General features: G+C 43.6%; 1 protein-coding gene across 5 annotated transcripts in view; it reads left to right on the forward strand.

Moving 5' to 3' along the window:
• The window catches only part of KLHL3 (kelch like family member 3), a 123,433-nt gene that overhangs the window by 74,525 nt on the left and 26,901 nt on the right, over nucleotides 1-22,007 (forward strand). For all 5 annotated transcript variants that reach the window (XM_082454605.1, XM_082454604.1, XM_082454606.1 and 2 more), the window contains 4 exons: nucleotides 4,573-4,689; nucleotides 8,328-8,477; nucleotides 20,979-21,096; nucleotides 21,521-21,718. In XM_082454605.1, the coding sequence (XP_082310731.1) occupies nucleotides 4,573-4,689; nucleotides 8,328-8,477; nucleotides 20,979-21,096; nucleotides 21,521-21,718 (583 nt within the window). The remainder of the gene's footprint in view (nucleotides 1-4,572; nucleotides 4,690-8,327; nucleotides 8,478-20,978; nucleotides 21,097-21,520; nucleotides 21,719-22,007) is intronic.

Raw genomic sequence — 22,007 nt, forward strand, 5'->3', positions numbered from 1 at the left:
TGTGTGTGTGTGTGTATGTTTGTACACATATAGGTTATTTTATATAGAAATGGTAGCAAACTATACATACATACTGCTCCTTCCCTTCTGTTCCATTCCACTCAGCTCTCTTCCCTTCCCTTCCCTTTCTGATGGATTCCTTCCTGATATCTTGTTCAATCTGAGTATGCTCAGCCTGACTTAAGTATATGTTTAGGAAATAGGGCCAAAGCATTATTAACATATCAATACACACAAAAATACAGTTAGGGTAAGAAAAATTGGAGGTTTTTTACCCACCCCGGGAGATATAGCTTTCAACTTTGAATTTTGAAATTGTAAATTTTGTTGTAGGATTGAGATCAAATCGAGAAATTAATTGAGAACAATCAACGTTATACCACGTGGGAGATAGCTGACATACTCAAAATATCCGAATCAAGCACTGAAAATCATTTACACCAGTTTGGTTGTGTTCTTTCCTTCTCCCTTCCACTTTTTATTTTGAAAAATTCCAAACCTATACTAAAGCTGGAAAGAATGAACATTCATATACTCTTTACCTAGATTCACCACTTGTTAACGTTGTGCTTCACTTGCTTTCTCTTTCTCTCTCTATTTAATCTTTTGTTTTGCTGAACCATTTGACAGTAAATTGCAGACATCATGACACTTTACCCCTAAGTATTTTAGCTTGCACCTCCTAAGAACAAGGAAATTCCCTTTTCTAGCCATAAACCATTATCATACCAAAGAAATGTAACACTGATACAATAATATTTTCTAATATCTAGTCAGCATTCAAATTTCCTAACAGTCTCAGAAAAAGTCTTTCATGGTTGTTTCTTTTTAATCCATGATTCAAACAAGGATCACGCCTCCCGTTTAGTTCTCATGTCTCTAAATCCCCTTAATCTAGAACTATCTCCCTGCCTTTTTTTTTTTTTTAAGTGTTTTTCATAATGCTAACAGTTTTGAAGAATCCAGGACACCTGTGTTGTAGAGTGTCCCATACATGGAGTTGTCTGATTGTTTCCTCACTATAAGATTCAGGTTAAACATTTTAGAAAGAATACTACCTAGGGGATGCTGTTTCCCTCTCATTAAATCACATTCAGGAATGTATTGGGTTGGCCAAAAGGTTCGTTCGGTTTTTTCCATAAGATGGCTCTAGTTGGCACTTAGTTTTTTGTTTTCCTTTTTTTAAGATTTATTATTTATTTATTTTTAAAATTTATTTTTGGCTGCATCGGGTCTTGGTTGTGGCACATGGCATCTTTGTTGAGGCATGCGGGATCTTTCGTTGCAGCATGTGGGCTCTTTGCTGCGGTGCGTGGGCTTCTCTCTAGTTGTGGCATGTGGGTTTTTTTCTCTCTCTAGTTGTGGTGCGTGGGCTCCAAGGTGCGTGGGCTCTGTAGTTGTGGCATTCGGGCTCCAGAGCATGTGGGCTCTGTAGTTTGTGGCACACAGGCTCTCCAGTTGAGGCGCGCAAGCTCAGTAGTTGTGGCACGCAGGCTTAGTTGCCCTGCGGCATGTGGAATCTTAGTTCCCTGACCAGGGATCGAACCTGCATTCTCTGCATTGGAAGGCGGATTCTTTACCACTGGACCACCAGGGAAGTCCCACTTAGTTGTCTTTAACTTCATTTGAAACAACTTTGTTAGATTGTATTGTGACAGCTGTCATATTTGCATGCATTTAAAAAAAAAAGACATCAAAATTGGTGAATTTTTGTGTAACCATTTTAATATTGAAGATGGAAGGAAAAAAGCAACATTTTCAGCATATTATGCTTTCTTATTTCAAGAAAGGTAAAAACCAACTGAAACGCAAAAAAAGGTTTGTGCAGTGTATGAAGAAGGTGCTATGACTGATCGAACGTGTCAAAAGTGGTTTGTGAAGTTTTGTGCTGGAGATTTCTCGCTGGGCGATGCTCCACGGTTGGGTAGACCAGTTGAAGTTGATAGCGATCAAATCGAGACATTAATTGAGAAAAATCAACGTTGTATTACGTGGGAGAGAGCTGACTTATTCAAACACCCAAATCAAGTGTTGAAAATCATTTGCACGAGCTTGGTTGTGTTCATCGCTTTGATGTTTGGGTTCCACAAAAGTTAAGCGAAAAAAACCTTCTTGACCACATTTCTGCATGTGATTCTCCACTTCAATGTAATGAAAACGTTCTGTTTTTAAAGCAAATTGTGATGGGAGATGAAAAGCGGATACTGTACAATAATGTGGAACGGAAGACATCATGGGGCAAGCGAAATGAACCACACCAAAGGCCGGTCTTCATCCAAAGAAGGTGATGTTGTGTATATGGTGGGATTGGAAGGGAGTCCTCTATTATGAGCTCCTTCCGGAAAACCAAATAATTAATTCCCACAAGCACTGCTCCCAGTTAGACCAACTGAAAACAGCATTCAACGAAAAGCCTCCAGAATTAGTCACCAGAAAATGCATAATCTTCCATCAGGATAACACAAGACCACATGTTTCTTTGATGACCAGGCAAAAACTGTTACAGCTTGGCTGGCAAGTTCTGATTCATCAGCCGTATTCACCAGACGTTGCACCTTCGGAATTCCATTTATTTAGGTCTTTACAAAATTCTCTTAATGGAAAAAAGTTCAATTTCCTGGAAGACTGTAAAAGGCACCTGGAACAGTTCTTTGCTCAAAAAGATACAAAGTTTTGGGAAGATGCAATTATGAAGTTGCCTGAAAAATGTCAGAAGGTAGTGGAACAAAACGGTGAATATGTTGTTCAATAAAGTTGTTGGTGAAAATGAAAAATGTGTCTTTTATTTTTACTTAAAAACCAAAGGCACTTTTTGGCTAACACAATAATATAAATTAGTCCTATTTATTAGTGGTGCTGACTTTGACCACTTATTAAAGGTGGTATCTGTCAGATATACCCATTTGAAGCTCCCCCACTCTCCCCATGTAATGAATAAGTAATCTGTCAGGTGGCACTTTGAGAACCGTGAATATCTTTTTTCCAACAAATTTTCACCCAATGATTTCAGCATCTATGGACGATCTTTGCTGAATCAGTTATTACATTGGTGGTTGCAAAACAATGTTTTTCTAATTCTGTCATCCCTTTTACCTTATTAGAAGGCCTTTTTCTGGGAAGAGCAGCCCTTCCCACACTTTTTAAAGTGTCCTTGTAGACTCATGGATTCTTTTTTTATTCTTTGGGTTATGATTCATTACTATCCTTTTCTTTTAACTAAAAATATTTTAAATTGAAGTATGATTTACACACAGTGAAATGTATAGATATTAAGTGTAAAATTAAATTCATTTTGACAAATGCATATGCTTACATAGCTCCCGCCCTATCAAGATAAAGAACATATCCATTACCAGAAGAAGTTTCCTTTGGCCCCTTCCCAGTCAGTGCAGAACTGATTTCTTCATCATTCTTTTTGATGTTTAAATTGTCCCAAACGACGGCAATGAAAAAGCGCCATCTAGCTCGCTCTGTGTTCGTTGTGTCCCCCTTAATCTTTGAGCACTTTCTTGCTTTCTGGCACAAGAAAGTGTTTTGTCTTATTACTAGTTGTTATTGTTATTATTGTTTTTTAACAGCTGAAAATATCCCATGGTATCGATACTCGTTTAATAATTTCTCCACTAGTGGATTTTGGATTGTTTCCTTTTTTATCCTGTTACAAAAACGCTGCTGCAAACATCTTGGAACACATATTCTTGCACCACTTTTGTGAATGTTTTTGTTGATTGGAGCTCTAGAAGTGATATTTCAAGGTCAAAGATATGCACATTTGAATTTTTGATTGATATTGCCAAATTCTTCCTTCCCTTCTTAAGCCGTGTTAGTTAAGTTTCCATTAACAGTGGTGGTTTCCCCGCTGTCTTACCAACATTGAAGTTTATGTGTCTCTGTGTATATGGTGGTGCAGAGTTTGAATTTGAACTTAACCTTGAGTAAGGCAAACATCCAAACCATAGATTCCCCTTTTTGGTTCCAAGCCCCATTTTGATTTATATAGAAATGAAATCTCTCCTCAAAGGAGAGGTTTGACCCAAGGAGAAATTTTTGCCATTTTCTGTCATTCAGTGTCACATTCACCATTACAGCCAGCTTTTGCAGAGGATATCTTTATTGTTTTTATTCTGCATTAAATGAACATGGGAGATAGATGAAGAGACGGGGATGTGTGATGGGCATGATGACATTACCCCCAGGGCTTCTGGTCCTCTTAGACAGTCTTTGTAAAATTTGGTTTAGAGTTACTGCTCTGTATTTCTACCCTGAGGTAACTACTGGAATTGATTTTTGTTTTGCGATGAACCTTGATGATTCTGTGTTTGGGGTAGCAGGTTTTTCTTAGCGTACCTGTGAGAGAGAGAGAGAGAGAGAGAGAGCACTCTCTGATGTCAGATAGTAGAGACTTTGTGGTTTTGTTTTAAGTATTAAATTTAAAGGTGTTTAAATTAGCTTAAACACCTTTGTGGATGACTTGTAACTTTTCTTTCTTTTTTCAGGTTGAGGAAGTTGTTTGAAAGCTGTTTAAAGTTATTGTCTCTTTGCAAAAGTTACCTATGTTGATTTTCCTTACAGGTATTTGAAGCTGTGATTTCATGGATCAATTATGAGAAAGAAACCCGTTTGGAGCACATGGCAAAGCTGATGGAACACGTCCGTCTCCCTCTCTTACCAAGGGATTACCTTGTCCAGGTGAGTGCTGTGTGAAGAACCAAGCGCTTCCCTGCTCACCCAGGCCTCCTAGGAGTAGCAGTGGGCAACCCTGGTTGTATGGAGTGGCGAGTTTCATGGGTCTTTTCTGTGGAGTGAGGGCACCAACCCACTGGGTTCAGTGTGAGGCATGGTAGTGTAAGGTTTAAGAGCATAGGTTTGAGAATGAGACACTTAGGTTTAGTTCCTCCTCTTCTATTCCTTAGCTTTAAGCCTCAGTTTCTTTTTCTCTAGAAGGGAAATTGTACTAGAGCCCAGCAGGGTTGTTGTGAGGACCAAAGGAGTTGTAAGGATGCAGTTCAGGTGTTAGCATGGAGCTGGGGATAACACGTGTTCAACAGAAGTTATTAGCTGCTTTTGTTGTACAGGACTGAAGCAAGAAGGGTCATTTCCATCATGTTTCTATGTTCCCTTTTTGCCTTCGTGTTAGGCAACTTGGGGCCCAATTCAGGACTGTAAAAACCAGCTCTTCACAAGTGCCTGGAATACATACTGCATCTGCTTCCTATAAAACATGGCGCCACATGTTTTCTCATTTAATCCTTGTAACAACCCTGTGAGCAGAGGTTAAAATCCCCTTTTTACAAATGTGGGCTTTGAGGCTTATGGAGGTTGGGATTTATCTGGAGTCACCAGCTAGTAGGTGGCAGGGTCAGGATTCAAATCCAAGTCTGTCTGGCTCTAGAGCACCCACCTTCCCTAAGCAGGTGCCACCTTTAATACTTTCTCTTCTGTTTGTATATTACATGACTTAACTTTGTAGTGTCAATGGCATTAGATGTTTTCCAAGCAGGCAGAGGATAAAACTTAAATAGATAAATAACAAGTGCCAAGGCAGTAGGCCAGCCCTCAGCCGTCCTCAAGAAGTCTCTGCGAGGAATGGCAGATGTGAAGCCAGGATAAGAGGAGGTTCAGCAGCCCAGCAGCTGAGCTCTGTCACTTCTTGACCGTAAGACACTGGGCGAATCCTCAACCTTGCTAAGCCTCTGTCTTCTCATCTGGTGAAAATAGCCCCTGCCCTTATAGGGTCGTTTGGGGATAGAATGAGATAAACCACGTAAAGCCTACAACCCTGTGTTCAGTGATATCTCTGTTGTCTTCACGACCACTGCTACCGTTGGTAGTAGCGGGAGAGAGTATCCTTACCAGCACTTATAAAGTCCTCAGCTTGTGATGCTGTTGATCACAGGCCTCAGGAGTCAGTGGAATGTTCTCTGAATCTCTGAACCTTAGCCCTCTTCTCAGGGGCTGGGGCGTATATTCTCAAGCCTTCAGACGTGCCCTGCGTTTTACACTTTGGATGGCACCACTGCCACCTGGTGGCCGCACATCCTTCGTGTAGGAGAGGCCCCCTCAGCAGAGGTACCGAACCCACCTGAGCTCCCCGTGTCAGAGCCAAACCTCCCACTATCCTGAGTGGGGCCTGACCACCGGTGAAGGCAGACACCTGGCTTCCAGCACAGTCTCACTTTCACAAGGAGGAAGGGCGGCTTGTGGACTTGGGTTCCGGAGAAAGCTAAAGGGGCTTTAGATACCCCTACGCACAACCTCCGTCAGGTGCCCACAATGGAAACTTAATGAAGACTTTAGGAAATAGTTCCTGGGTTATTAGGGCAAGGTCAGGGTTTAGATCTGGAGAAGAAGGAGGTCAGAGACAATGTGCATGAGAACTGTTGTGTGGGACATTTTTTTTTTTTTTCCAGAACACCTCTGGAAGGAGATGTTTCATTAACACTCATTTGACCTTGAAACCTCAAACTAGTCTATCCACTGGGGATGGCTGATGGTAGAGGAGGAGGAGGAGAGAAAGGAAAGCTCTGGGCAGACCTGTACCAACACTGACTTCTGGGGGAGTTGTTTTGTTGTTGTTGTTGCTGTTTTCTTTTAATAGCTAACAGTTATTAGGCTTTTATTAAATATTTACAAATATTGTGCCAAAGTATATAACATGCCATATCTTATTTAAAAATTTGTCCTTGTGATAAAATATGTACAATATAAACTTCATCATTGTAACCATTTTAAGTGTACAGTTCAGTGGCATTAATTGCATTCACTGTGCTGTACAACCATCACCATACCCATTTCTAAAACTTTTTCATCATCCCAAATTGAAACTCTGTACCCATGAAGTACTAACTCTCTCAGGGAGCTTTTCATTCAAGCCGAATGAGTTCTTTGGGAGAAGTAGCTATTCATGCATTTTTCCTTCTTCCCAAGCTTTTAAAGAGATCCTCTCCCACCCTTTTTAATTTTTAACTGACCCCAAACGTTTATGATTTCTCCCTACCTGCCTCAATCCCTCAGTAGGAGGGAAAAAAACCTTCCAAGAAAACGGAGTGTCCCTGGGGATCGTCTGTGGGGAAGGAGGTCCAGAGATAACAGAGGCGCTCTCACTGATCCTTCTTTTCCTGCCATCTCCAACACTGCCCAGCAGGTGATGGCCCTGGCCACATTCCCATTCCTAGTTACAGGTGGGGGACCCAGGAGCGGCTCAGCCAGGCCTGTGCATGACAGCTTGAGGGCTGAGATAATTGAGGTGGGGAGGCCCTTCTCATTCTCTGACTGGACCTGAGGGCCTCTGGGTCAGAACCCTTGTCTTGTTCAACATTTTCTCCCTGGCGTCCAGCACTGAGCTGCCCAACCAGGAGACATTCAATCACTGTTAGCTGCTGAATGGAGCTGACCTTGCTAACAGCTCCCAAACAGTCCAGCAAAGAAGACATGAAGTAGCCTCCGAAGACCACACTACCCCTTACAGATATGCCACGTGGCAATCTGACCTGTGCCCAAGGTGGAGATTTGAGAGTCAGGGTACCAGCGTGGTTCACCCTTAGCTTTGCTTGTGAAATATTTAGGCCTACGCTTGCTGAGCACCTGCTTAAGTCCTTGGCTCTAGAGTAAGGCATGAAGAAGCCACTGCCCCAGCTTAGATGGGGTCCAAGCGGAGGTCAGTTGGTGGGGCTTTTGTGCAGGACATTCTTTCTGCTCTGATACCACTGCTCTGTTGGAGAGTGCCTCACTGGACACTTCTCCCTGAGGCTTGCACTGTAAGATAATATGAATTCTTCTTCTTGAATATCACCTTATTATACCCAGTGCCTCCAAAGGTTGGCCGATGCATCCCACCATTTTCCTCTTTCCCTCCCTCTCCTTCTCTCAAATATCTGGCCATTTGCCTTAAACATTATAATACGTTCCAACCAGAAGGCATGTGGAAAGAAGCTTTAGGGACAATCAGCTGTCTTTGTTTTGCATAATCTCGTTAAGCCTATAAACAAGCAAACAAACACAACCTGTGAGGTTGTGGGGGACTTTAATATGCCCATCTTACATCTTACAGGTGAGGAAACTGAGGATCAGAGGAGTTAAATGGTAGAGCTGGGATTTGTATCCCTGTCTGCTTGATGCCAGAGCTTAATCACTTACTCCATTGTGCTCTTGAGATGCAGGAGGTGGGCACTAAGCTGTAACTCTGTGGACCTTTGTCTTAGGGTCTGAGATGGTGCGGTGTGGGAACGAATGAGTGTGAGAGTACAGGAATGACTCAGCCCAGGGAGATGGCTTGGGAAATGGGGCCGAGTTCTGCACCAGGATCACCTATGGGTTATTACCTCTAGACAGTTGAAGAAGAAGCTTTGATAAAGAATAACAACACCTGTAAGGACTTCCTCATCGAGGCCATGAAATATCATCTGCTCCCTCTGGATCAGAGGCTCTTGATTAAAAACCCAAGGACCAAGCCCAGGACTCCAGTTAGCCTGCCCAAGGTAAGCCTCAGCCCAGTCACTGCCAAGAGTTGGAACTGTGATCTGGGAAAATGGCCTTGTACTCCTTTCTCCAAGTCTCTCCTCACCCATGGCTGCCCTGCATCTCGGTTGTATTTACCACCTAGGAGATGGAGTCTGCTGGTTCCTCGTGAATCTGCTGGTACCTCTGTCTTCCAGGGTCTTCCTTTCCTAAGGGTTTCAAGGTAACCTTCACTGTCACCAGGGAGGTTTGAGAATAACTCAGGTCTCTTTCTTCTTCCCTTCCTGTTTTACACCATGGTTTGGGCTCTGTTTCTTTTGGAAGCAGAGGAGTAGCTGGGTGGGTCTTGACGTAGTGATGGCCACAGCAGTCCTCATTCTAGGCCATTCTTTGAGTCAGAACAGTCCTAGTATGGTTTCTCCCCTCACCACAGAGCCATAAAGGACAATTAGGGCTGCCAGAGGAGAAAGGGGCCCTTAAGGAGTCCTACAGGTAAGGAAGTGGGGGAAAGATATGGGGGAAATGAGAGCGTGTGAGGGGGCAGCCAGGGGGAGGGAAGGATGAGCGTAGGAGGGGACACCATGATGGAGGGTCTGTGCTGGGTACTGGCGCTCTGGTTCCCTGCAAGTCCCCTCCCCTCCGTGGTCCTCAGGTTCCTCCCCTGTAGAATGAAGGATGCTGCACTAGATGGTCTCTAAAGGCCTTTCTAGCTTGGCATTCGAGTCGTCTTTCCAGGATCCTAACGTGAAGTCTAGGGGGAGGTCCCAGCCAACCCAGGAGGAAGGGTAGAGGAGAGGAATGAGTCGTGTTGGCTCATCCACTACAAGTAGGCAGCACCCAGGGATTACCTAGGTCCTTGCCTTGTCCTTCTCTTCCTCTTTGCGGTTGGCTGCCTTACTCCTCGCCTGCTGCTTCCAGGAAGGGTTTCACGGGGCTAGAGAAGCATCTTGTCCAAGACCAGATATTTGGATTTTCCGAGGTTTGCTTCTCTCCACTCTGCTTTGTGACCCCAGATCATGGAGAACATAGTGGTTGCAATGTGAACAAGGGTTACAAATGTCCCAGATAATAATATAAGCAGCTGACATTTATTGAGTACTTACTGTGTGCCAAGCAGTGAGCTGAAGATATCACATAGAAAGTAGAGGCAGTTATCCTAGTTCAGGAAGGAGGAAACTGAGGGTCAGAGAGATTAAGTGACTTGCCCAAAGTCAACACAGCTAATGTGGTGGAACCAGGTTTTTTTTTTGTTTTGTTTTAATAAATTTATTTATTTTATTTATTTATTTTTGGCTGCGTTGGGTCTTCATTGCTGCGCGCGGGCTTTCTCTAGTTGCGGCGAGCGTGGGCTACTCTTCGTTGTGGTGCGTGGGCTTCTCATTGCGGTGGCTTCTCTTGTTGCAGAGCACGGGCTTTAGGTACACGGGCTTCAGTAGTTGTGGCACATGGGCTTAGTTGCTCCGTGGCATGTGGGATCTTCCCAGACCAGGGCTTGAACCCGTGTTCCCTACATTGGCAGGCGGATTCTTAACCACTGTGCCACCAGAAAAGCCCCCTGGAACCAGGTTTTGAATTGAGTCTCCCGCTCCAAACCTGTTCTTGAACCCTTACCATCCTGCACCTGCTCCACCTTTGTAAACCTGATCTTTACCTACCTGTCTGCTTCCTGTTGCACAGTGCCAGCTAAGAGGGGCAGCCACAGGGCATGGGTCTCAGCCTTGGGATCGTTTGCCTTATTGCATGTTGATGCGTTTTGTTTTGTTGGAACGTTGCATCAAAACTTCTTCATATTTTTCAAAGTGAAAATAACTTAGCTTTCTTTGATTATAGAAATGTATGCTCATTGTAGATTATTAAAAGGATACTGCGATTTCGAAATAAAGTAAAAATCACCTGAAATCCCTCCACCCAAGGACAGTCACTGCTATCATTTGGATGAATTTTCTTCCAGACATATCTCTGTGCACTTATTCACAAATAGGTCAAACTGTACACTTTTAGATAAATGGACTCTTGCTACACAGATTGAAATCTTTTTCTCCTACTCAACCAGATGCTACAGACTGCATTCAATGTTATCAGTATAGGTAAAAACAGCATTTAAATTGTAATAGGTGCATGTCATTTATTATATTTATGTGCTATTATTTGTGTAACTGTCATCTATTGATGGGCCTTGCAATAATTTCCATTTTTTAAAATATCTAAACATATATGTGTCAAATATCCTTTAAAAGATGGCATCTTGTTTTGGTTTGCATTTCTTTAATTGTGAGTAAGATTAATCTTGGTTTCATAGGATTATTGGCATTTGTATATTTGGGGGGTGTGGAAATTCCCTGTTCATGTCCTTTGCCCATTTTTCTGTTAGACTGTATTTTTTTTATTAATGGTTTTTACATGCTCTTTTTAAAGAGTTTAGGTCCTTGTATGTGTTTAACATATTTTTTTCTTAGTTTGTAGTTTGTCTCTAAACTTGTTTGTAACATTTTGAATCCCGAAAAATAATAAGTAGTCAAATTAATCTATCTTCTGCTTTATAGCTTAGGTTTTGCTTAGAAATGTTTTCCCTGCTCTGAGATTTAAAAAAAAATACTCTGTGTTTTCTTCAAGTACTTTTATGATTTCTGTTTTACGTTTGAATCTTTGATGCACTTAGAATTTGTTTTGGTGTAAAGAGTGAGGGTAGGAATTCAGGTTTATTTGTATTGCAGATCATGAGGCTGTTGCCTCAAAGTTATCTTATTAAATAATCTCTCTCTCCCATGGACTTGAATATCACCTTCATTATGATCTAAATTTCTGCCAGTTTTGTGTCTGGAGAATATTGATTCTAAGGTGCACTGTTGTTTTGTGTGCAGGCGTTTTTTTTTATATCCTGGATTTTCAGCTGGCCTTATTGCTTGTCTGTGACTTTTCTCTTTGAAAACTGAGGTTCTCATCCTATCTAATATCAGGTTAATGACGTCTTTTCCTGGGGAGTGTATTCTGGAGCTAAGGAAATGGTGCAGAGCTGGCCCATTTTCTTTGTGTGGTGACCCTACCCAGTGGCCTCTCCTTTTCTAGGCTCCACGTCTGGCTTTTACCGCATACACCCATGAAAAGACAGTTTTGAAAATCAAAGCCAAGTTTGTGTCTGAGCCTGGACTAAGCATGCTTGAGACAACCCTCCCCCCGCCCCCCCACCTCTGCAACATACCTTGTGTCCCTTCCCAGATATTGAGTCTATAACTGAGAAGAATCCACCCCTTGTTTCAGGAGGCCAAAGTTGTCCCCTGTCGCCTCTACTCCTTAGGAACCATTTATTTTCCAAATGAAAATGTTTAGGTTTCTGAGCACATAGCCTTCTGCAGGCGACTGGAACCATGATTTCCTTTGAATCTGTTGAAGGAATTTAAAAAAAGGCGTTGCTGCTCTTTGCCTCATTGTTCCCCCAGCTTTAATCCTTAAATGATTTAAGGTTATATTGTCCACGCTGCTTCTCAGACTCTACTCCTGTCACCATTGTGTGGGCACTTGAATTAACAAGATCCCCACTGTGGGTTTGAGGAGTGGGGTGTGCTGAGGGGAGCTGTCACTTTGAGGATTATGGACTGTGCCTTATCTCATTAAATCATGATAATAATAGGTCAGTGCTAGTCATATCCCTACTTTACAGAGTTTAGTCAGAGAGGTTAAGTAACTTGCCCAGTGACACAGCTAGTAACTGCAGAGCTGGGGTTTGAACAAGGTCTGTTCCACTCCAAAGTCTCGTACCAAACTGCCTTCAGGGACAGGTTTTCAGGTTTTGGTGGCGGATAAAAAAAGATTCTTTTCTTTCTCTTCCTTTTCTTTTCTCTTTTCTGTCTTTTCCCTTCCCTCCCCCTATTTTCCCTTCCTTCCTCCCTCCCTCCCTTCCCTTCATCTTTCTTTTTCTTTCGCATCAAAATATTCTTTAATTAAAGCTCTGTAATATCTCATTCATCTCACTGAGATGCCTTTCTAATACATTTACTTCTTTTTTTTTAAGTTAAGACTTTATATTTTTAGAGCAGTTTTAGATTCATAGCAAAATTGAAGGGGGACTTCCCTGGTGGTCCAGTGGTTAAGACTCTACGCTCCCAATGCAGGGGGCCTGGGTTCAATCCCTGGTCAGGGAACTAGATCCCACATGCCACAACTAAGAGCCTGCATGCTGCAACTAAAGATCTCATGTGCCACAATGCAGATCCTGCATGCAGCAACAAAGATCCCGAGGGCTGCAACCAAGACCCGGCGCAGCCAAATAAATAAATATTTTTTTAAAAATTGAGGGGAAGGTAACAGAGATTCCCCAAATACCTTCTGCCCCTGCACATGCGTAGCTTTCCTCATTATCAACATCCCATATTTTTTAAATTCCTATTTATTGAGGTACAATAATTTATTCCCAGTAAAATTTGCTCTTTTTAAAAAGGGATGCAGTTTGATGAATTTTGACAAATGCGCGCAGTCATATATCCACCATCCTCATCAAAATATAGAATATTTTAATCACTCCAAAAAGTTCTCTTGTGCTGCTTTGTAGTCAAGCGCCTTCTCCCACTCCCAGCTCCTGACAGCTACTGATCTGATTTCTGTCCTTACAGTCTTCTCTCTTCTCGAATGTCATAAATGTATTGTAATTATGCCATATGTAGCCTTTTGATCTTGCCTTATTTCTCTTAGCATCATGTTTTTGAGACTCATCCACGTTGTTGCATGTATTAAGAGTTAATTCCTTTATATTGCTAAGGAATATTCCATTGTGTGGATGTACTGTAATTTGTTTATCCATTTACTGGTTGATGGACATTTGGGTGTTCAGTTTTTGGTTATTACAAATAAAGCTGCTTTGAACATTCACTTACAGATTTTTGTGTGGACATGTATTTTAATTTCTCTTGGGTAAATACTTTAAATTCTCTTGGGAGTAGGATTGTTGGGCTGAATGGTAACTATAAGTTTAACTTTTTCAGAAATTGCTAAACTGTTTTTCAAGATGACTGTGCCATCGTGCTTTCCCATCAGCAACGTATGAGAGTTCTTGTTACTCCACTGTCTCACCACTCCTTGTATTATCTATTTAAAAAAAATTTGGCCATTCTAGTAGGTATGTGGTCGTATCTCACTGTAGTTTTAATGTGCATTTCTCTAATGATTAATGACGTTGAGCATCTTTTCATGTGCTTATTTGCCATTTGTTTGTCTTCTTTGGTGAAGTCTTTGTTCAAATCTTTCCCCATTTAAAAAATGATTTTCTAATTATTGAGTTGTAAGAGTTCTTTATAGGTCTGGCCAACTCAAAGTCTTTGCTTTTGACCATGACATGGTACTAACCCCACAAAGATGATAGGAGCAGGTCTAATTGCTGAGCACGTGCCAAGCACTGAGCTGAGTGATTTACATTTATTATCTAATAGGATTTTCAAAATTGTCATTATCCCCCTTTTACACATGGGGAAATTGGATCTCGGGTTATGTCACCTACTCGCTGTGTATTAGTTATCAATTTCTGCATTTCAGATTACCCTAACCTTGGCGGCTTAACACAACAGACGTTTGTTATCTTAGTTTCTGCGGGCAGGGATCCTGGAGAGGCTTAGCTGGGTCATCCTGGCCCAGGGCCTCTCGTGAGGTTGTAGTCGAGCTGCTGGTTGGGACTGCAGTCACCCCCAGGCTTGTTTGGGGAGGATCTGATTCTAAGCTTACTCTTGTGGTTGCTTGTAGGTATCAGTTCCCCACCCCACGGGCCTCTGCATAAGCTGCTCGGGTGTCCTCATGACATGGCAGCTGGCTTCCCCAGAGTGAGTGATTCTACAGCAAAAGAATGAGAGAGCACGCCCATGACAGAAGCTGTAGTCTTTAAATAACCTTCTCTCAAAGTGATGTCCCATCGCATCTGCTGTATTTTATTTGCTGGGTGCGAGTCAGCAGGTCTACCCCACACTCAAGGGAGGGGGTGGTGATTAAGTTCCATGTCTTGAGTGGAGGATTATCAAAGAATTTGTGATGTATCTGGAAGCACAGCTAGTAAATAGCTAAGCTGAGATTTAAGTCCAGGGTGACTGACTTCAGACCTTGCCTCCACATTTCACAAAAGCATTTTAGCTGAGTACTGGGTAGAAAGAAACCTGATTCCTACCCTCTGAGGGCTTTTAAGAAGTTCCTCTGAGAAAGTAAGATAGAAATATACAAGTGGCCAAATAAAAGGAGGAAGAATAGAAGTTGAGAGACAATGGGGCTACTTGGAGGAGTGGCCACAGGAATTCCAAGGGCCAGCTGGCTTGTGCTTTCATGAATTCAGTCCAAGTTGGCTTTCTGACAGAGCTGACTTTGAGAAACAAAGGGGTGGAGAGAGATTTGCACACTGTTCTCAGCAATTCTCAGCAGAGAACCTGTTTGCCAGCCAAACCTCCTCCCTGAAAGAAACAAGACTCTGCCTTGGGATAGCTGCAGAGGCTAATAAGGGTGTTTTTTTCTTGTGCCATATATGCACTGATCATACTGACATATTCAAGCCAGAACAGCTAATGGCATCATCTAGGCTCCCACACGCTCACCACCCAGCACTTTCCCTGAGGCTGGGTTGCCATGGACAACCAGGGGCTGTCTCCCAGCCACTCACGATACTCCTGCGTTACCTTGTGCTGCAGATGGCAGCAGAGAAATGAGGTTCCAGGAAGATGCAAATAAACCCTTTGGAGATGTACTGAATCTGGCACTTTTCACTGTCATTTCAGTGCAGTTGACATCTTTATTCAACCCTTTAAAATGACACCAAAAGCCATTTGGGCTGGAAGTGGGTGGCTTCCTCCTGAGTTGGTCTGTCCTGCTTTCAGAAGACAGTGTTGGACACAAGGCTGTTGGCAGGGTGGGCAGGATGACTTCTCACCTGGGCCAGGCCCATGGATGGACGCTGCTCCTCCGCGTCTCGGTCCTTTAAATGGACCCAGGCAAGACCCTGGGAAACACCCTGGGGTCCTGAAAAACCCCCACCATTATCCCTGGAATTACTGGCGCTCACTTTCCCATTCACAGATCATAAGCGTCCTTTTCTACCATTCGTTGGGAATCTGTTTTAGCAACTGCTTTAAACGGTAGTAATGATGCTGGTGTTGATCTAATAATAGAAGTTAACATTTAGTGTGTGCTGTTTACCAAACGCTGTGCTAAATGCTTTATATCATTTAAGCCTCCTGACACCCATGGGAGAAACATCCTATTATCCTGATATTTTAGGTGATGGAAGTGAGCTTGGCAAGGTTAAGTGCCTGCCCAGATTCACACAACTAGTTAGTGACGGGGCTGGTATTTGAGCGCAGGTGTGTCTGACTCCAACGTCCGTTTCCCACTCCCGCTCTCCTCCCTGGGTCTTGCTCCCGCGCTGCTGCTTCTTCACCCCTCGTGGTCCGTGCACCTTGGCTGTCAGTCCTTGCCTGGAGCACCTGTTGCTCAGAACCTGCTGGGACAAGTCTTCTGCCTCAACCTCGACATGCTCCTTCGGATGAATTTTTGGTGTTAGCCCTGCGGCCCCACGCACCAGGGTAAGAGAGACTCTCGCTTCCTGCCCTGGCCCGAGGGACCGACTGGCTGGGCCTGCCTTCTGCCCAGCTCACCGGTCATGGAAGAGAGTTTGGACACACACTCTACTCTTGCCTGATGAACAAGGTGTGCAGAGCCTGGGTTGTTCCACTCCCCTGAGTGCAGAGTCTAATGACTTAGGGTTAGGATCCTGATGCACAAACGGGCTGGAAACCTCTGCGCTGTTCACTTCCTGCCCTTCCCCTGGCTAGTCTCTGCTACCTGATGGCTCTCAGACACAGAGCAGTTGTCATATTGTGAGGAGGGACCAACATGCCTTCACTGCCACAGTCACACTGGTGGAGTTCAGACTCATCCAAGTGAAAGAAACAGTGTTAAATGTTTTTTTAAAAACCATCTTGTTATGCTGGGAGTGAAATTTCCTTACCAAGGAATCAGGTAGTCTTTACATGGTCTCACTAATGTCCCTAAAGTAAATGGCCATTTGACTTTCTAAAGTGAGAGTGTTTTCCTTGGGAGTGGCCCAGTAGCCATGCCCCTCACAGTCGAGTCTGGCTCGCCAGTATTGTGTCACCCAGAGCTCTCCACTCACCAAGAGGTCTGCAGCCTTTAACACAGTGATGACTGAGACTTGGGGTCAGGACCCTGGGTGCCCTGCAGGGCTCCCAAGTACATTGCTGTCCTTGAGTGTGATGAAGTTATGTTTGGTCTAGTGTAATTGTTAGGCTGGAACCAGTTCTTTAGTATTTTATGATTCCCATATGACCACTGGTAGTTCCTACTCAGGGTTACCTTGAGGGATAAATGTTAAACATAGTGATCATTTAATAAGCTGATCTGATTCAGTAATTTCTATTAAAGACATTACACATCTTTAGTAAAGTGGAACTTAAGGGTGTCAGGGGAAGAAAGAAATATGCCTATTGAAGTCTTTGGGCCTGAGTTTTTCCAGAAATGTCAAATGTGGGCTTGCAAGAAAGAACGGTTCAAGTCTCTTCTTGCCCTGACAAGAAGAGACTTACGTAGCTGGAGGTTTACAGTTTCAGAGATGTAATACATGTAGACTTTGGGGAATACTCGTTTTTGTCTAGTTGGTTGCTAAAATCAGGTATCTATGGAAACAACCATCCTTTAGTAGTCAAGATAGGAAACTTATTCTTTTTATGCTGCACAAGTACACAGTGATGAGTGTAGTGCTCCTTGTATGATGGCTTTTTGTAAGACCTGCCATAGAAATTGGACTTCTTATGTCTACGAGAGAAGGAGAAAGTATACCTACTCCTCCCTCTGCCTTGAGCAACCTCCACATTTTCAGAAACCAATGGTCCTACCCCCACGAAACCTCATAATTGCTCTTCCCAGATTGTTGTACAAGTTTGGAATTTTAAAAGTCGTCTCTCACCAGTGGTTTTATAAGCTCAAAGGCAAGTTTATTTTGAAAACCTTGTTCTGTATCTTTTTTGTCTTTCTATGCAGGTTTTACTTTAACATTAAATTTTTTGCATTTCTATAATATCGCTTCTGTGTTACTATGAAAATTCTCAGAGATGAGTGCTGGATTTTCTCCAATATGAATGTACCTCCCTACCCTGGCGGAAGATGGTTTCTGGGACATGGTTAAGTCCCCTGAAGCTTTGCCTTTTTTGTTTATAGAAGAAGCCTTGATAGCTTATGAAAAGAATAAACAGCCTTCTGGTGGTTGAGTCAAAAGATGGGAAAAGCTCTCTCTTTCTCTTTTTGTTTGTTTTCCTCAGATTCTGTCCCCAGAATTGTAATCTGGTGTCTAACATGTTTTAACCCAAGAAAGAGACATTCTAGCTCGTGTTTTTTTTTTTTTTTTTAAATTTAACTGTATTTTTTTTTATTAAAAAAATTTATTTATTTAATTTATTTATTTTTGGCTGTGTTGGGTCTTTGTTGCTGCGTGCGGGCTTTCTCTAGTTGTGGCGAGTGGGGGCCACTCTTCATTGAGGTGTGCAGGCTTCTCATTGCGGTGGCTTCTCTTGTTGCGGAGCACGGGCTCTAGGCACGCGGGCTTCAGTAGTTGTGGCACGTGGGTTCAGTAGTTGTGGCTCATGGGCTCTAGAGCGCAGGCTCAGTGGTTGTGGCACACGGGCTTAGTTGCTTCACGGCATGTGGGATCTTCCTGGACCAGGGCTTGAACCCGTGTCCCCTGCATTGGCAGGCAGATTTTTAACCACTGTGCCACCAGGGAAGCCCCGTAACTGTGTATTTTTTCATTTAACTCTTTGCATGTGGTCTTTACTATTCATTTATTCTTTATTCCAAATAAATATTTGAGTCATCACTTTTACCTGGTACCCTAGGGCCCTAGGGTTATCTTGGTGATTGAGGCAGGTACATTTTTGTGCGCTGGCAGGGCTCACTGTCTAGAAGGGAGACAAGGTTACTGGACAGTTACAGCACAACATGGGGCACTTTTAGGGGGAGAACCCAGGGCATATGTGATCTCAGAGAAGGACCTGTAACTCAGCTTTGGAGGTCAGAGAGGTCCTCTTGGAGGAAGTGACGTGTAAACTGAGACCTGAAAGATAAGCAGGTGTTGTGGGCGGTGGGGGGGAATCAGATGGGGGAAGAGTGTTTCAAGGAGAGGGTGTTGGGTACTTGATGTCACTGCAGAAAGAAAACTAAAAACTAGTTTTATTCCCAGTTAGCCCCAAAATCAGATTTCAAAGAAAATCCTTGTAATGGTTTGACTTCATTTCAACTTTACCAACTCAAAACCAGAAAGACAGTACAAGTTCTAGGTATGTTTATGAATGCGGGTCATTCAGCCCTGGAGGAATAAGTTGGGCATTGTCTGAAGTTTGCCAAGAGGCTGTGTTCATTAACATCCCCCTTGAACTTGTCATGGATGCCTAGCTAAGCAAAGAATTACAGATGGGAAGGAATGTAGAATTCTGCGTCTCTCTGAAAAGGACTGCTCTTGACACAGAGCAGTGGACCTTCTGAGCAGAGGAAAGTCAAATGCAGAACATTTATTTCTGGAGGCAACAACAGCTCTAAGTCTGGACTATGTGTCCTGGGTTCCTTTGGCATGTTCCAGAAGTCAGAACGGAATTCTGAGTTTTTGAACGTTGGTCACTTACATTCGGTCACAGAAGCACTGTAGACTAACTCTGATGACCAGTGACCACCCACATGGGCAGTAGGTGAGCCTGAATCTAGAATCTTGGGTCATAAATAATTGATCTTGAGCAATGATTGTCAGCCCTATACCTGTCTCCCTATATGGTGGATAATGTTCAGCTGAGGGGTGTACTCCTATGCACTCACGCAGATTTTGATGATCACTCTTCTCCCCAAAAATGCTTTGCAGGGAAGCAAAGAGCACTATGATAATTATAACGGCAAAAATGGTTGATGGCACATCATCAGGAAATCTCTGTGTTTGTGGGTTAAAACAGGGGTTGTCAAAGTATGACTCTTGGAAATGCAGCATCAGCATCAACCGGGAACTTGTCAGAAATGCATATTTTCAGTCCCGCTTCAGACCTACTGAATCAGAAACTCTGTGGGGTAGGGCCCAGCAATCTGTGTCTCAACTAGCCCTCAAGGGGATTCTGATGCACAGTGAAGTTTGAGAACCACTGTGGTAAATAAGACGAGCCACAGATAATGAGAAGATCCTGTGACTTATATTGATTGTCTGCCTGTGACTTCATCCCTTTCTCTCCACTTAAGAAGGCAACTTGGAATGAGTGAGTGAGAGTGAAGTCACTGCGGGGACAGCCATGAATTTGTACAGACTTACTGACATGTGTAAACTGTTGTTAACTTTGGTGCTTTAATTTTTATTTATTAATAACACATGACAAAAGTCACAGCAATGGGGATACCACAGTGAACTGCTGAAGTTCTGTTGCTGCAGCCAGAACAGTGGCTTTCATTGTTTTTTTTAAATACTACATCCTACACTAAGAAATATGTCTAAATTGCTCTCTAGGAGATACATACATGTATGTGTAACCAGAACAAGTATTTCATGAAATAACATCCTTACTATATTTTCTGTGCTGTACTATTAAAAAGTATGCTGGTTGAAACCCGTTAAATTGATCTAGTGACCCACCAATGAAATGTGACCTGCAGTTTGAAAAACACGGTGTAGTGAGCTGTCCTGGCATAGACCCTGTCTCTGGAGCAGGAGGGAGGTGGGGCTGCACTCACCCCTGTGTCGGGTGCACTTGGCTCTCAGTCTCTCTTCTGCTGCTCTTAGCTGTGTGACCTTGGGCAATTTACCTATGTTCTCTGAGCTTTACTTTCCTGACCTGTCAACGTGGACGATAATATCTACCTTGCAGAGTTGTGGTGACAAACAAATGACAACATACCTCACAAGATGACTGGCAGTGGTGGCTACCACCTCACTTGTGGAAATAATACTATAGCACTGTTTTTTCACAACATCATCAGTTACATGCATTTTTGTGGTGACCACCACAAAGCGGTGTTTTACAAATTCTTTCCCATACTGCAGTGAATAAGTGCTCCCTATAATCTATGCATTCAGAAATATTTTTGAATTAATTTTATCTTAAAAATGCATCCAAATTCTGTACTCTATTCCAAAATATATTCATATTTTGATATATATATATATGGGAATATTTTGTTTTGATTTAAAATTTAGTCCCCTTGCCCCAAATGCTTAAGGACACTCATATTGCAGAAGATGCCCCAAGTGGCTATACCCCCAACACAGCCCTGAGCAGGGGCACTTGGGGAGCATAGACTTTATGGTTGTGTTTCTGTGGGAAGATGCTCGTTAGACTTTTCTTGAATGTTCAGACCTGTTGGTGATTAGGGGCAGCACCTTCATGTATATAGCTCTGTAAACTGGCATCTCAGATCATCCACAGACCCTGGGCAGTGAGCATGTGGACGTAACAGGGATTGATGACCCATGAATCTGGATGTTGGGGAGACCCAGCTAATGTCCACTTGTCTTTCTGGAGGTCATGATCGTGGTTGGCGGCCAGGCACCCAAGGCCATCCGCAGTGTGGAGTGCTATGATTTTGAGGAGGACCGGTGGGATCAGATTGCCGAGCTCCCCTCCAGGAGATGCAGAGCAGGTGAGCCGCACTGCCTCCCGGTGTGCAGGCTGCCTTTCCTCTCCGCCCCACCCCTGCCGCCACCGCAGGTCTCTACTGGGTGCCGCAGTCCTGCTCCTTGTTTCCAAAAGCATCTGTGCATTCCACACTCCCTTCCTTTCCCTTCCCCACCTGCACAGTTTCTAGCTGCACCTACTGGGGTCAGTTCTCATGTGCTTAGGGACTTCAGGCTAATCCAAGTACTTGCTTGAATCAAACAAAACTAGAAATGCAAATGTGAGAAGAAATCCAGTGAGTCCCATAGTGACTTCCAAATATCTAAAGTTGTAGATCACCTTCTGTGGTGAATTATTTACATGCCTGCCTCGTTCCCCCATTGTCACTCATTAACGTGAGTCATCAGCCGTCTGAGATGACCTTGATGTCTTGGTTTCCTGTGCCTCAGGTGTGGTGTTCATGGCTGGCCACGTGTACGCCGTGGGCGGGTTCAATGGTTCACTGCGTGTGCGGACAGTGGACGTGTATGACGGGGTGAAGGACCAGTGGACGTCCATCGCCAGCATGCAGGAGCGCCGGAGCACGCTGGGAGCAGCTGTGCTCAACGACCTGCTCTACGCCGTCGGGGGCTTTGATGGCAGTACTGGTAGGTCCCGGACTCAATCCCCATCCAGCCTAGGACACAGCTTCCATGCAACCCTGGTTTGGTCAGCCATTTCTTGGGCCAACCGCTGGTCCCTCTGCAGCTACTGCCCCAAGAGCATACCCATCGTTCCTCCTCCCCCAGCTTGGGCGTCAGAGGCACACCTTCCTACACACAGAATAGGTAACTGCCCACGTGCTGTCATTTCTAGGGCTCTAGGAAGGACCCCACCCTCAGAAGAGGCCCTTTTCTCCTTTCCAGTGTCTGTTAAGCCATTTATTCCAGAGATGAG

The sequence above is a fragment of the Balaenoptera physalus genome (genome assembly GCF_965194825.1).
Source record: "Balaenoptera physalus genome assembly, chromosome: 3".
Classification (NCBI taxonomy): Eukaryota; Metazoa; Chordata; class Mammalia; order Artiodactyla; family Balaenopteridae; genus Balaenoptera; species Balaenoptera physalus.